Source organism: Eschrichtius robustus, chromosome 5 (genome assembly GCF_028021215.1).
Source record: "Eschrichtius robustus isolate mEscRob2 chromosome 5, mEscRob2.pri, whole genome shotgun sequence".
Taxonomy (NCBI): domain Eukaryota; kingdom Metazoa; phylum Chordata; class Mammalia; order Artiodactyla; family Eschrichtiidae; genus Eschrichtius; species Eschrichtius robustus.
The window spans coordinates 35,954,739-35,971,239 of record NC_090828.1 but is presented as its reverse complement, the minus strand read 5'-3'; the positions used below and the strand labels follow the sequence as shown (position 1 = coordinate 35,971,239).

Sequence of the window (16,501 nt, the reverse complement as noted above, 5' to 3'; positions counted from 1 at the left end):
GGGCTTCCCTGGTGGCGCAGTGGTTAAGAACCTGCCTGCCAACGCAGGGAACACGGGTTCGAGCCCTAGTCTGGGAAGACCCCACATGCCGCAGAGCAACTAAGCCTGTGCGCCACAACTACTGAGCCTGTGCTCTAGAGCCCACGTACCACAACTACTGAAGCCCACGTGCCTAGAGCCTGTGCCCCGCAGCAAGAGAAGCCACCGCAATGAGAAGCCTGCACACTGCAACCAAGAGTAGCCCCTGCTCGCCGCAACTAGAGAAAGCCCATGCAAAGCAATGAAGACCCAACGCAGCCAAAAATAAATAAATAAAATAAATTTAAAAAAAAAGTAAATAATAAAAGGATGACCAAAATCATCATCACAGCAACTTGGAAATCTAAAAACACTCTTTTAAATAAACCCTGAAGATGAAGTAAAAAGAGAAATTATTAGATTACAGAAATGTTTAGATTATAAAACTTAAAAAAGATACAGCAAGATCTTTGCAGAGGAAAATTTATGGCCTTAAGTTATTTGTTTTTATAGAAAAAAGGCTAAAAATTAAAGAATTAAGTGCTCTCTCTCAAAAAACTGGGAAAATAACCACAAAATAAACCTAAAGAAACTAGGAAGCAAGAATCAATAATAACAAGAGATAAAGTAATAAAATAGAACACACAAAAAAATGGAAAGGATAAATATATCATAAACAGTTAATCCTTTGAAAAGACCTATAAAGTTATTTTTAAAAAAATACTCAAAAGCCAGATAGTGATAAAAGTGAAACAGGACGCATTTTAACCACAGCTATAAAAGAGATTAAAAATTATGAAAACAATTAGAGTTGCAAACACACTTAAATTATTCCAGACTATAGCAAAAGATGGAAAGCTCTTGAATTTATTTCAAGCATAACTTTAATATCAAAATCTATTAAAGATGGTAACACAAAAAAGAAAAAAACCATAGATCAGTTTCACTATAAATATAGGTAAAATTCTAAACATAATATTGGCAAAAATAGAACCAATGTGCCAAAGGAGTAGTTAATACAACTAAGGGCAGTTTATTTAAGGAATGTAAAGTGGTTTAATGTCAGAAAATCTATCACATAAATACTTACATCCACACATTTAAGAAAAAAAATCATTGAAAATATTAATAAACGCCAAAATGATATTTGATGATTCAACAGGCATCTCCAATTATAAAATCTCTAAGAATAACAGCAATAGAAGAAAATAACCTACAATAGAATTTACTAAAAATCAAGAGTATATATTATCCTAAATGGGAAAACATTGCAAGTATCTTAATTAAAATGAGGAACTTAGCAGATATGTTCAGTATCTTCATTATTATTTAATCCTGTCTTGAGGATTTTTGAAGAAAATAAAACATCTAGTATAAAAATTAGAAAAGAAGATATAAAACTATGTATTTTCTGTTGGTAATATGAATGCATGACCAGGAAGCCTATGAGAAATGCAAGTTTAAAAAAAGAAAAACCTTTAGAATTAACAAAATTGGCAAGATAGCTGGATATAAGATAAATATCTAAATATCAACATCTTTTCTCCATTTAGGTACCTATAAATGATAAATATATTTATAGAAGCAACAATAAAATACTTAGAATAAATTTTCCAAGAAGATACAGGACCTCTTTGAAAAGGACCATAACAGTATTGAAAAATGTCAAATAACGTCTGGCTAGTGGAAGGACAAACCAGGTTTTTGATTGAGAAGACGTAATTTCATAAAAATATCAATTATTAAATGTAATGCCATTCCAATTAGAATTTCAACAGGATTTTGTTTTGGGGAGGTAGGAAAAGAATTAGATAATTTTATCTTAAAATACTTTTTGAAGGGCTATGTAAAAAACAAATTTTAGGGACTTCCCTGGCAGTCCAGTGGTGAAGACTCTGTGCTTCTACTGCAGGGCGCATGGGTTCGATCCCTGGTTGGGGAACTAAGATCCTGCATGCAGCATGGTGTGGGCAAAAGAAAAAAAAATTTTTTTAACTTATGTATTGCATAAAACATCTGCAAGGCAAGAAAGAAACAATAGATATAGAAAAAACATATTTGCATCAGAGATGATATACAAAGGGGTATGTTTGTAATATACAAAGAGATCTCACAATTTGATTTTTTTTAAAAGGCAGAATCTAGTAAATGGGTGAGGATATGAATAGGCAATTCTTATATAGATACAATTTTTCAGTAAACATATTCTTTAAACTCATCCAAATCGTCTGCCAACAAATTCACTAATAGTCAGGAAGAGGCAAATTAAAGCAACAATACAATTTTACTTTACACCTATCAGAGTAGCAAAAACTAAAGAGAATTATAACACTTATCGCGGTAGGGACACAGAGAAAAGATACTCCCAGGTATTGCTAGGTATGAAAATAACGTATTACTGTCCTTCGGGAAAGTAACATGGTAACTTCTATGAAAATTTAAAATACATAATATATTCCCTGACCCTGCAATCCCAACTTCTTGGACTCTAGCCCATAGAAATAAAAACACCACCAGTGAGGACAAATGTACAATGATGTTTACTGAAGCATTATTTATAGTAGAAAAAATAGAAATTAAGCGGTTAAATAAATTATGGCCTATTTACCACATGGAATATTAAGTAACCATTAAAAGGAATAAATAGGAACTATTGTATATCAATTAATTTGGAAGGTTTTCCATGAAATACTGCTTTATTTTTATAAATGCATATATAGGTCTGTATATAGTTGTATGAAAACAGAGGGGAAAAATGAAAGGATACTTATCATTTGTTAACACTGCCTACTGGGGGAAGGAAGAAGAGAAGTGAGATGTGGGGACCCAGCAAAAAGAGGAAGAGAAAAAGGAGATTTTACTTTAAGAGTGTGAACATGATCAAATTATACATTTATGTAAAGTTATAAACCTATATGTGAGTATACAAAAAACAATTTTTTTGAATAGGAAAATCTAAACGTCACCTATTGGACTGTGATTGAAAAAACATGAAACTGAAGTAAGACCCAGGGGAAGGACAACACCATAAAGCACTACAATTTAGTCACTATGGTAACGTGCAAAGTATTTTTGCAGAGCTGTTCTCATAGTTCCCACACGTACAATCAAAACAAATATGCTAAACATTAAAATTTAAAGAAAATTGGTCATTTTATGTGTTGTATTAACACACTTAATAGTGTCATTGTACATAATGTGAAATTTATGTTAAATCCGTATAATATACAGTAAAGGCCATCTATTTTGTTTACTCTGATGACTGTGGTTTCCAAAGGACTAAGAGTATAAAGAAAAAATTTTGATGCTACAGTACAAGGTGATGAGAGAGGCTACATGCAAATATAAGGTGTCCTTTTCAAACATATATATGCACGCAGGTATACCTATATACCTATTTGTATATACTATATGCTACACTGTATTCGTATATGCTATCAGATTTGAAAAATCACATCACTTATGTGAGTTCATTTTCATAGTGGTACTAGAAGAATTAACTATATTACCCCCTTTAGAAGATAAAAACACGTAGATAAATAATGTGGAGGGTTTTCCATTATAAATTTTGTCTTTTTTCTCCTTACAATTTTAGGCATAAAAAACAATTCACTGTGAATTTTGTTGAAAAGAACAAAACCTAAAAACCTAAAAAATGATGGAAGATGTAATTTGGGGAAAATTATAATTTTTCCATTATACTTGATGAATTGACAGTTTTCACAAATATGAAGTCCCAAAGCAATTGTGCAACAAGGTCTCACAAAGTAGTAGGTCTTTCGTTAAATTTAGAAATAATTGATACTAGATTTTAAAGTGCATGGAAGATTGTTTCTCACTAGAGATCACGTCTATCCAACCAAATCTGGTATTCCTTTTGTTGAAAGTGCCTGTCCCGTTCTTCAAACTTTACCTCCTTCTTCAAGAAGCCTGCCCAGAATCCCTCCAGTAGCACAGGATTTTTTACTCTTACCATCTATTCTCACTTACTGTTGCTATATTAGGTGGCTTGCATACTCTTCTCCCTGCTGACTATGAGCTCCTTGAGGGCAAAAACCAAGGCCTGGGACTTTCTAGACCTTCCGTGTTGACTGCATACATGCCTACCAACAGCCCATTTAGGTACCGTTTACTTCCTATTTCTGTGCTCTTGCTTATGTTATCTCATTCTTCAATATTCTCACCCTTCTCAATTATTTATGTTTCCTGAAAAACTGATTGAATTTCCTCTGATGATTTCTTATTTCTACAGACCATTTATGCCCAGCATAGAGATTTATCTCCTTCTTGTGTCCATGTACTGCTTCAAATTGCTCTCTAATTACTCCATATGTGCATACTTTGTATCCAAAGCTAGATCCTAGACAAAAACCATGTGGACTGTTTTTTAAATTTTCAAATATCCTAGTACCAAGCACAAGTAATTTAATCATCAATTCTGGTTAAATTAAGGAAGACATATTTTTTTCTCTCTCTAGATTCTCATTGTACTCTCAAATATGTTATTAAATTTAGAATTCTTTGATTTGTATTTAATGGATGGATTCGGGGCACACACACAAACACAGTGACCTCAAAATGCTTCTGGAATCACAAAATGGCCAGAGGATACCCTGGGAAAGTGATGAAATGAGGCTTTCTTCATCTCCCTGCAAGAGGACTCAAGTTCCTTTCTCTTACTGGAGACAGGCCTTGATCCTAATCGCCACACTTGTACATGTGAAATTAACACCTCAAACCGCCTGCAAGTATCTCTCTGTCCAAAGTTCCCTCAGAAACATAACAAGACTGTTGGAAATGTAAATAACACATGAGGTTGAAAAATAATAATAAATTAGGTGAGATAGGAATAAAGGACATATAACCCAAGGCATAGTTCTTGTCTGGTTTTCCATAGAAACCCTCTGGGGGTTAATGCAAGTTGCCTGGGAATAGATTGAGGAGGGGGATATTTACTTGAGAAGCAACTAACTGACAGAAACATAAAACATATATGAATGTTCATCGTCCATTTAAAAAATAATAAAATTACCAAAAACAAACTAGAGAACAAAGGAAGGGATAAGTATTTTTGAAGTTTGGTGAAGTACATTTATACAGTCATTTTGCCCTTGTGAATCTTTACCACAAAAGCTTATCCATTCTTCAAAGCTAACCATGATTTGATTACAAAGACAGTTAAAACTCTAAGCCAATTTTTGATCTAGACCTTTTCATTTTAAAAAAGCAGAATCCAGTATTAAAATAAACGCAGAGCACACATGAATGAAGAGAGGGTCTAAATGGCTATTGGAGTGATATTTCCCCCTAAACATATGGCACTGACATCAGGAACACACAACCACTTTGGCCAAGACCTAAAACCAGCTGTAATGTGAATCTGCTAAAGAAGTAGAGAAAATTCCTGTGTTGCATTAAACTTCAGTTTCTTTCCAGAGCTATTATTTTAACAGATACTCATTATATGTGCACTTCACTTTGCTATCACTGTTTTTTTCTCTGCAAGGTTAGTTCAAAGTGTAGGGCCAAAACCTTACAGAAAGGAGCGACATGAAGAGGAAAATCTGCATCGCTAATCATCCCAGTTGAAGATCACTTTTCCATACACTGATGTTCAAATGAATCAGTACCCCACCTGACATGTCTTGGATGGAGAGAAATCCCTAAACTTCATCACTGAAAATACAGATGCCCTAAAAAATGTATAATTCCAGATGAATAGTAGTGGATATTAATCTCATTAATATTATCTGTTTGAGTACAGACTGGTAGAAAAGGTGGGAGCTGGCAAATTTTTATTTTCCCATAAATTTTTTATATTTTCAAGTGTGCCTAAAGAAAACTTTCGACTTGGACTGTTGCAAAATGCCCAACCCAACACCTGCCACACAGGCATTCAATAAATAGTAGAGGGCAAAATTATTTTTCTAGAATGGTATTTACTGGAGAATCAGGGACCCTTTGACCTGAATACTCTTGTAAGTTGTCTCTTCCCCACTTGTGATGCTGTGTCAAACATGATCACTCAGTACAAGGTAACTAGACAGGAGGGTTTTGTCTGGTTTACTCCAGCTGTCCTACTGCCTTGCCTTTCTTCCATACAAGTACACTGTGTTCTTTCTGCCCTATCTCAGCTCAAAAGGCATCTATCAAATAGGCCTTCTCTGACCATCTTACAAAAATGCAAACACACCTAGACCCTCACATCCTCCGTATTCTGCTTTTTATTTCTATGTAGTAATTAGCATCATATGACAGCTTTTCTATTTACTTGCTTATTTGTAGACTATCACTAGAAAGCAAGTTCCCTGAGGGCAGGGGCCTTGTCTCATTCACAGCTCTATCTCCTAGAACAAACACTGCCTGACGCACAGAAGATCCTCAATAAATAGTTATTGAATAAATTCTTTTCTGAGAAGAATAAGCTGCCTCCTGCCAGGTAATGACCTGAAAGCACCAATAGACTGGCACCTCTTCCAAACCCACTGTGGGGTTTCCTTCAAGGAGGGGATCTCTGTGCTCACTTTCAGGCTGAAAATGACAATGCAGAGTTTGGGGAATGCTTGTCCCTCTGATCTGTCTATAGCACACTGTCATTCATCCTCTTTTTACTTGTTTGAGTTCTGTCTCTCTTAATTTCAAGCTTTTAGGAAAAAGCACCGTGTCTATATGATTTTCTACCACCAATAACTTTTAGGTGCTTAGTAAATGCTGAGAGGTGATTTTTGCTTTGTGGAAAACCTGCAGCCCTCTGAATTGTAGCTTATTAAAGACAATCTTTACATTCTAGAAATGGTACACTACATGTTGGGTGATATCTTCTATGTCTTCCAGAGATTTATGCTGTAAAAAAGACACAATAGAACACATGAAGTGACTGTGATTTTTAACATTTTAAACAGGATTAAAAATAATTTTTTACTTTTTGGTTACTGTCATTTAAAATTTGGTGTAAGTTCATCATGGTGACAATAAAAACAATGAATATACCAAATAATTCAGAAAAAGCATAATTGTACCTGAATTATTTAGAATGGCTGCTCCAAATTGCTACTTTCCTGTGTATCATATTATATAATGACTAAAAAAATATCAGTAGTAAACAAAATATTCTCATTCAGTGGACTCATCCCTAACTGAAGCATCTTTCCCCAGCAAATGATATCATCATCGGAGTAAAAATATGTGAACTGTATTTATAAAACTCACAAATTGTATACTACCTAAAACTGACTTCATTGGATTACAATTAAGAGACTGTTGACCTTCTGGATGTTGAGTGCACTTGGTTTTAACTTTAAACAATCAGCTCTAGGTCAGTCACTTCTTCAAGTCGATGCCTAGATTTTAACGGGTAATTGAAGATTTCAGATCACATACTCATAAGCTGATTAATTGTGATTGACACAGTCCCTGCTGCTAAAGTCTGGATCAATGGCAAATTTACTCATATTACAAAATTTGTTCATGTAGCGATTTTCTTTCTTTAAGTGCTATTCTTTAAAAAAACAAAAGAAAACCAATCTGTTTACCCCAAAATGCCCCTTCTGGCTCAGAAAACAAGCAGTAAATATTTAATAGCCTTTTAAATGTCTAATCCTTTAAAAAGTAAACTGTATTAAATTGTAGGACTCAATGCTTTAAGCCACCTGGATCAACTCTACACTGGTGAGATCTAAACGTGAGCAGTAATACTCTCTCCTTTGCAGCTTCTCATGAAACTGACACTAAATATTCCAGAAAAAAAGTAAAATATAAACAAATCCTACATTTTATTTTATTAAATATTAGAATCACAACCACAATTATAGCAATAGAGCATTATTGATAGGTAGTATGTTCGCTCATAAGCTATAGTAATCATTTCTAATGAGAAATATGATATTGAATAGCTATAAAAGATATACTTTCAATTTCATTTTCAATCTACGTTCATTAGCAACAGTGGAGGCTAAATCTTATTTAAGTAGAAATGAATTTCAATATGCAGGATGAATGAATCAATTTATACTGCAGTTGAAATTCCACAAGATAAACATCTATTTAGTCTAAGTAAGTAAAAAGCTACATCTTCCACTGTCTGGGTAGGAATACCTGAAATTTCATGCTTTTGAGGGCTTTACTTCTTTTTTTATTTACAAAAAAGTCACAAACTCAAAATGCTATTTTAAAATCAAAGAAATCTGTTCTGAATCTCATTTTACTATTTAATAGAGCAGCTGAAAAATGACTTAAAGATGTGGCCATATGGTGTGAAAATCCAGAATCAAGGAAAGAATGAGATACTGCAAACACGTAAAAAGCAATAAGAGGAGGCAACTCTGAGCTCAGTTGAGAATGAAACGCTGATGATGGAGACTGTCTTTTATTGATGACATTTGAGGACACTGACTCACTGGTGTTTTCCAAAACATGAACTCTGCATTTCAAGTGTTTGAGAGATTTAGCTAAGTCTCCTTCCCTCAGCCTGCGGTTGTTTGCACAGAAAGACTCCATAGAATAAATTACTGAACCTTCCAGCACAGCTCAATTAACTGAATGAAGCAGGGAGAGAAAAGCTCCAATCTGGTAACCACAGAACAGAACCTGGCATCATTTTTGTTTAAAGAGTGTACAAGTGGATCACAGGGCATTTAAGAGACGGTCTGAATCTAAGAGTAATGACAATACGGAGAGGTGGGAGGCACTCAGACTAACACTTTGCCCTCTGCTGATCTTTCCATGGGACGTTAGAGTCAGGTGTTTGCATTCTGGAGTCACTTTATTGCCTGTCTTCATGAAGAATTTTTGTGTCTCCACCCTGTTTCCCCAGCCTCACACATAAGCTGAGTCAATCTTTCTGTTCCCCAGAAGTTCCAAACGGTTCCTTCCCTTAAATGCAACGCCTCAATGTAACTCAACTTCATGCAACAAAACCTCAAGTCTGATGATGAACGATTAAGCCATCTATGCCTAAAGAGTTGACTAGTTCTGACCACCTCCAGTGTTCTGAATTCAGTTATTTGTCCATTAATTCATTCAACAAAGTTTTTCTCACGCCAGGCACTGGTATTACCAATGTGAATAAAACAGTCTCAAAGAGCTCACAGTCTAGGGAGGAAAACACGCTTGCAAACAAAATTTAGAACAGATGAGTTAAATATGCCAGCCAAGGTACACACAGTTTCCAGAGGGGACTTCTGAATTGGGGAAATGCTACAGGTTCTGCTGAGTTATGGTTTACCCAAATCCACAGAGCAATTTTAGATTTAATTTCTTAGGAACATGTGGATGCTTTGAAGGCATCTGAGACATTTCCCTTGCTGCCCTGAGAGTAAAGTGTGGTCCTTCCTACCCAGCCCTTCCCCTTAATTCCAGCATGTGGGCAGGTGGCAGAGGAAGATCCGAAGGGGACTACTCTGAGGTTGACTTGCAGGCAAAGAACTTAGACTCTGCTCCTTGGCTCTCCCAAACCACTTGGTGACAAGACAACAATAAAGGAGGAATAATGTTAACGACCGCAGGGTTTGCTTACACATTAAAAACTGACTACTGCCCTCAACCATACACGACCCCACAGTCAAATAAGTCAGTAGCTGTGGAAGTTGCGAAAACCACAACTTAAAGGCTGAAAGACCCACATTGTACCAGTGGTGTTTCCTCAAAAACAGACAATATCCTGGTCAGTAGAAAGTGCTGAAAACACAAAGAATGACTGAAAGATAGGAGGGGTGGGCACGTGAGAAAGCAAAGAGATGTTTGCGAGAGCTGAGAGGAAATCCTGACACACCAATCTGACCCCCTCCCCACAAAATCACTAGGTCTCCTTTCAGCCCAAGGCTCCCTACTGCCTGGGGAATCTGGCCTCATTCCAACAGCAGTGCCCTCATGTGCTGAACTGAAAATAAAACAAAGGATGCCATTCATCATATTTTTCAACAACTGGTTTCTTCTCTTAGTTTGGAAGAAAAACTTGGCAATCATAAAGCTCAGTTTTTTATTTTTATATATTTTTTTCTTAGTGACAAAATAAACTGAAAAAGAAAAAAAAAATGCCCAATGGTAAGAAAAGAAAAATATACAAGACCCTTCAGAGCTCAGTTGGCCACACACTGCCATTCGGCTGACACCAAAGCGTGGAATACAACACTCTTAAGTTCTCCCAACCCAAAGGGCCAGCTGCCTTCTGCTTCTGTAAGATGTGGCTACTTAGGGAAATTCACATAGGCTCCCAGTGTTAACTATGCTGCATATTTACTTTAATCAAAGTGACATTTCCCAGATGGTGTCATCAGAAAACCTCATCTGAAATGAGGAGTATAAGAGAACTCAGTTGTATATTCTGGGGAAAATTGGATACAGGTGTTCCCCCATTTTAAGATGCCTCAGTTTACGAAAATATAAAAACGATGAAACAGATACATCTATGACATGTGACCAGCACCCCCGCCCCCTTAGAAATGGGTGCCTGGTACCTAGAATGGGTATCAGGCAGCCACATGAAGGTGAGAATGAATAAATGATAACACCTCTCCATTACCAACTGCACCATCCCAACACTCTCTGGTGTTAACTCTGAGCCTAATGTTTTGTGGTTCCCAGGACCCCCTCCACCACCTCCACCTGGGGTGGGGAGAGGAGGAAAGGCGAGAAAAAGTGTTTGAAGCAAGAAGCCGCTCAAAGGTACCTCTGAAAATTAGTAGACCTAAAGGATCTAATTCACCGACTATACATGCTGAGCCCCTATGCCGTAAACAAAACAGACGGCTTCCTCCATGGAAGGTGAAGCATAATGATGACATTTACTTTAGTAATTCAATTATTGTGATGTGGGCTTTGAAAGACAGGACAGGCATTATGAAGTCTATAACCTAACCTAGTGGTCTCAGAAGATGTTTCCGAGGAAATGACTCATTGCTCCAGAAATTAGAGAGCAATGGGTAAAAAGCACAAACTTTAGAAAGGACAGACTAAATGGAAACCTGGTCCTGCAACTTAGCAGCTGTACGACCTTAAGGAAGTTACTTAACCTCTCTGAGCCTCAGTTTTTTGTTTTTCCTCCACAACTTATGCATTTCTGGTGCTGGGTACCAGAAGACATATTCATTTGTGACAACCTTTTGGTCCTGCTTTGTGTGTCACAACACTGGGTAAGCCATCGCAGTGGGAGAGAGGAGTATTCCTGGAAGCCATTCCCCCACTGGGAGAGTTGGCAGTAACTTTATGCATGGAAGTGACTATGAACCACATAAATATATCGCACTAAATCCTAATTATCCCCAACTCAGCCTCCCTTTAACTGGGTCCAAAAATGCCCATGGCCACTCCCAGAACCAGCTACATAATTTGTGGGGCTCAGTGCAAATGGAAAATTATTCAGAATTTCAGTGACAGCAGAGCACTGGACAAGCACAGGACCCCGTGCTACTGCACAGGCTGTAAGTCCACGAGGCCGACCCTGGCCACTCCAATACCACCTGTCATGAGGAGAAGTTTAATAAAGTATAATTGGGAATATACAGCAGTTTCAACAAATTGTGGCTAAAATATCTTATATTTGCAAGTTTTACAAAATCATACAACACTATGAGCTTATTACCAGGGCCTGTCCCAGGCTTCACAGGGACTTCACACAAGTGAGGGCACTTGTAGCTTAAGTTTCATTAGCACTGTGGTAAATCTGCCCCACTAAAATACAGTAGGTGCTCAATAAATATTAGTGGATGAAGCCTTATCCTCAGAGACTTTACAGTCTAGCCAGCAAGCCAAACAAGAGATCAATTAAAGCCCTGCCACAACTCAACAAATCAAGCCCAAAAAACATAACTGCATGAAATGTGGGGATGTGAATTCAGAGTAGAACAAATAACCCAAGTGACTCTCGGCGGTCTGCCAGCCAGGAGTTCTGGGGTATTGACTGCACAATCCAGATGTGCCCTGGTGCTAGCTGCAGTTTTGGCACCATCTGGTGGCAATATTCTTCCCTGACTTAAACAGTGACGGGGACCATTCTGGGTCCTACAGACATCGTGGCTCTTTCAGGGCTGTGAGAGTGATTCCAGGAATCTCCCAATTAATTGTAGCAAGTTTTATGGCTCAATCCGCAGAAATTCATCTGGGAGAAATCTGGGGATGCGGCGATTCATCCTCCACTTCCTCACTTGTTGAGGCACGGCTGTGCTTAGCAGCCCTGAATCGGTCCTGCAGAGGAGACACTGACAGTCCAGGGGAGGAAGCTATGAAACTAGACGCTGATGGATCTTCCAGGTACAGGAAGGAATAAATGGGCAAGAATTCAGTATATGATAATTGTGTAAAAGACAGATCTCAAAGAGATTTTAAATGAGAAAAGAGTACAGAAGTACAGTCTGGAAGAAGTTTCAGGATTCTGAGGTGGGCCATCCTATGGAACTGCCATGGAAGGGGATGTTCAACCAACTGGATGTACAATTTCTCACTAGATCACAAGAAACTAGAGGCAAATGCTGACCAGGCCTAGGAGGAGAGGCCTGAAGTCCTGAGGATGTGGGTCCAAGGGCATTGTTTAGGGTTAGAGCAGTATAAATCTACAGAATATGGGATATGGTGGGAGGAAGCTCCTGACTGACCCAGTGGGCTAAAAAGAACTTGGGGAATTTTATTTCTTTACAGTCATCTACTCCAAAGGGTTGTTGTGAAAATCACATAATAGTACTTGACACTTAGTTGGAATTCAATGAAAGGTAGCCACGATTAATGATGCTAAAAGGGTTCACTGAAGACTTCCTTCTGTATCTCGCTCTTTCATCTTGCTTTTATCCTTGTGAAATAGTGGAGTGGATATCATGAAGGAAGGTGAACTACTAAACACAATTGTAGGGTAGACAGAATAATACTTATCAATTACCAAAAATTCTTTATACTTACTAGAAACAATATAATTTTATAACGCTTGGTCATTGCTAGACTACATCAATCATAATGATTACTTTTCCCAAAGCAGTTGGTCTTCATGAAGATAGAGGTACCTAAGAAGTTAGGAAACAGTAACTGGTTGCAGATGGGGTTTCCTAAAAAAAAGTTAATAGGATGGTACATAAAAGGCTTGGGAAAGATGTTTGGCTACGAGTCTACCGCCAGCTAAAAAGCATCATCTACCTGGCAGGTGAAGATGGCATGAAAGGAAAGACATACAACTATTAAAAGATTGAAAAGACTTTAATTTTCTTTTCTTTTTTTTTTTAAATGAATTAATTTATTTGTTTATCTTTGGCTGCGTTGGGTCTCTGTCGCTGCGTGCAGGCTTTTTCTAGTTGCAGCAAGCGGGGGTTACTCTTCGTTGCTGTGTGCAGGCTTCTCATTGTGGTGGCTTCTCTGTTGCAGAGCACCAGCTCTAGGCGCATGGGCTTCGGTAGTTGTGGCACGCAGGCTCAGTAGTTGTGGTTCACGGGCTCTAGAGTGCAGGCTCAGAAGTTGCGGCGCACGGGTTTAGTTGCTCCGTGGCATGTTGGATCTCCCCGGACCAGGGCTCGAACCCATGTCCCCTTCGTTGGCAGGCAGATTCTTAACCGCTGAGCCACGAGGGAAGTCCTGACTTTTAATTTTTAAAATTATATTAGTCTACATTTTTAATGGTGGACTAAGCTACTACATGAAAGACATTCACTGGAAAACTCCATCCAATGATTTACCATGATATTTCCAATCCTTACCCCAATTCAACACTCAGACTCCCTATTAGATGAAAGAATAGCAAGACTGTCAAAGGGAACACAGAACGTGACGATAAGAAAACAATGAAATTCAGAGAATACAATGCGAACGAGAAGAAAAGGCAAGTAATCATCAACAATCATCCTAATGAATAATGAATATTTTCTGCCTTTTTCTCCTTTCCTTCCATTTGGTCTGTTGATAGGTTTATTTCTGACAGGATCTAGTCAGGAAGACAGAAACCACACCAAGTATTCCAAAAGAAATCACGTTGAAAATTTGGTCAACAGTTGTTGGAGAACCAAAAGAGCTAGGAGAGAACGCGGTGCCCAGAGATAAAAAAAACTGCAGGAAGCACTACGCCCCAAGGCTGGAGGAACAAAGGGAGGGGGCAGGGTTCTCAGAGTCTAGAAGCCTAGAGAGGCCTCGCAGAGCCGGGGCTCAGCCACTGCCGGCGCTTCTGAGCGGACATCGAGGCCAGTTCTCAAAGTGACAGGAGAAAAAAGCTGGAGCCTGGAACCAAGAGCCACTGTCAGGTCAAGAGCCACTGCTGCGGTGGGGCTGCCCGAAACGGGAAGCAACTTGAAACAGCAAAAGCCCCTCTCCTCCTTCAGCCCTGCAGCCGCCCAGTCCAGCTCCCCTGAGAGGCGGAGCCTAACGGCACAGTCCTGGTGGCATAAAGCAGCAGAGGTGAGGGTTGGCGTGGGGCTGAGAGACAAAAGCTGGACCATGCACGCACTACACATTTAGAAAGAGAAATTCATCCCATGTTTAGGTCTCTGTCGCTCATCGTAACTCACGACAAACTAATTAGCCGCAAAATACTGCAAATTGGGCAAAAGAAGTGACAGAGTAATCCAACGTCAGGCTGAGTTCAACCAGAGCCACGCTTCACCAGCACCTTTCCTTGTACCTTAGAGGAGCGCTCTAAGGGATTGCTGTTAGCGGCCTAACTGTTCTTACCTATGAAAAATGGGCTCCTTCGAAGCCATGTGCGGGCCTGCTTAAAACAATAAGCTTCTCGAACCCCCAAGCGCGACATACTCCGGGAGCATGGTCTGGATGCTTATCAAACAAGTTCCTGGGCCATTCTCTGAAGTTTCTGGGCAAGTACAAACAAAAGAGTCAAATAAAATGCCTTTTAAAAGCAAGGCAGTGGAGCACGTACCCTGTCAGTGAGATCCTCATATCCCCACAGAGTAAACAGTAACATGAGAATATTTATACTAAACAAAACTGTATATCAAGCCTGCTTTGGCTCAGCCAGAGGGAATGATAAATTCCTTGCAGATCTCTCATAGAGTGGTCTTTTGTGGTCCATGGACGCCACTTCCAAGACGGTACAAACCAATTACAGAGCAAGGCTTTTCATTATGTTGAGGAATGAAAATATCACCCCCCCATTTTGTCTTATTTTACAGTTATATTTTACTTAGCCCATCCCTCCCCCTTATGTTAAAGACATTTTAACTTGTGGAGTCAAGCCCAGGTTCAGGTTGGAAACAAATGACAGCCCCCGCCGCACCAACAACAAAAGCCCTTATCACCTCACAGCCTAGCTTTTTGCTTTCCTTGTCCCTCTTCTAAGAAACTAAAACTTGAAGTTTAAAGTGGGGTAGAGTAAAAAACACTAAAGAGTCAATAAAATGTAAACTCTATTTGTCCACATCGATTTTGTCCCATTTACAATTGGCACAAGTCATGGGCAAAGTCATCTGGCAGGAGATGGGGGTTAAACAAGCTATGAAGCCACATTCCATACAATGTCCACTTTGAGGTCCGATGGAAAAAATACTGCAGAAACATTTGCACGAAGTGTTGGTCTGTTTCTAAGAGAGTAATATGAGAACAGGTTAATATGAATCAGGGTTATTTGTTAGTTTGTTTGGTCAGATTTTTCTCAACCCAATTTGATAATCCTTATTGTTATAGATCCATCCCGGCTACTTCTGCCAGCTCATACATAGAGAGAGCTGATGATGCCATATCCGTCCAAAGGATAAACCTTCAGCAACTTACAGCTGTTTCAGATTTTCTAAAGAACCATGGTGGAGCAAGGGAGAAGGGGAAGAGAGAAAGACAATAGAAAAAACAGCGAAATTAGAATATGAACAAGTGGTAAGATGTGAGGTTGCGCTGGTTTTGAAAATTGTGTATAACAAAAATAGTAAATTATTGTCTTAAATAGACAGCTGGATCAAATGCCAGATTTAATCAACTCCATTTTAAACCATTAACTAGGCCTCACATGTAGTGCCCAAGTCCATCATAATAGATTAAAAAGGAAAAAACAGATCAGATCTTATATGTTTGTACGCTTTAATGGATATTAGAAATTTGACAAAATTTTATTTAGAAAGTGTGGGCTTAGTGAAATTGTCTTATTCAGATGTTTGTTTTTTGTGTTTTTTAAAATTTTTATGAAATTAATATATAATTTTTAGTAATGAATTGTGGTAAAATATACATAAAATTTACCATTTTAACCATTTTTAAGTGTGTAGTTCAGTGGCATTAAGTATTCATATTATTGTACAACCATCACCACTATCCATCTCCAGAATTATTTTTTCACCTTCAAAAACTGAAACTCTGTACACCCATTAAATAGATGTTTGGTTGTGTATAGGCCTTGCTCAAAACTGGCAGTCTAGAATGCAGTGATACGAATCTGGAGAGGTTAATCCAGGTAAGTGGCAAATGAATCAACTCCTACTACAACCCCAAACGACTCAGTGACAACCTGTGCTTGTACCCTCTCTCATGTGTTTAATATTGATGACCAAAACTGAAGCAAAGCTCTAGAAGAGAT

General features: G+C 38.3%; 1 protein-coding gene across 4 annotated transcripts in view; it reads right to left on the bottom strand.

Moving 5' to 3' along the window:
• The window catches only part of FTCDNL1 (formiminotransferase cyclodeaminase N-terminal like), a 113,694-nt gene that overhangs the window by 10,938 nt on the left and 86,255 nt on the right, over nucleotides 1–16,501 (bottom strand). For 2 of the 4 annotated variants that reach the window (XM_068544708.1, XM_068544712.1), the window contains 2 exons: nucleotides 14,653–14,791; nucleotides 13,489–13,570 (listed from right to left, as the gene is read on the bottom strand). The exons of 1 other annotated variant lie outside the window; for it this stretch is intronic. In XM_068544708.1, the coding sequence (XP_068400809.1) occupies nucleotides 14,694–14,791 (98 nt within the window). In that variant the 3' untranslated portion in view covers nucleotides 13,489–13,570; nucleotides 14,653–14,693. Of the gene's footprint in view, nucleotides 1–13,243; nucleotides 13,571–14,652; nucleotides 14,792–16,501 lie in introns of those variants that run through there. One more of the 4 variants, XM_068544710.1, reaches the window with a different exon arrangement.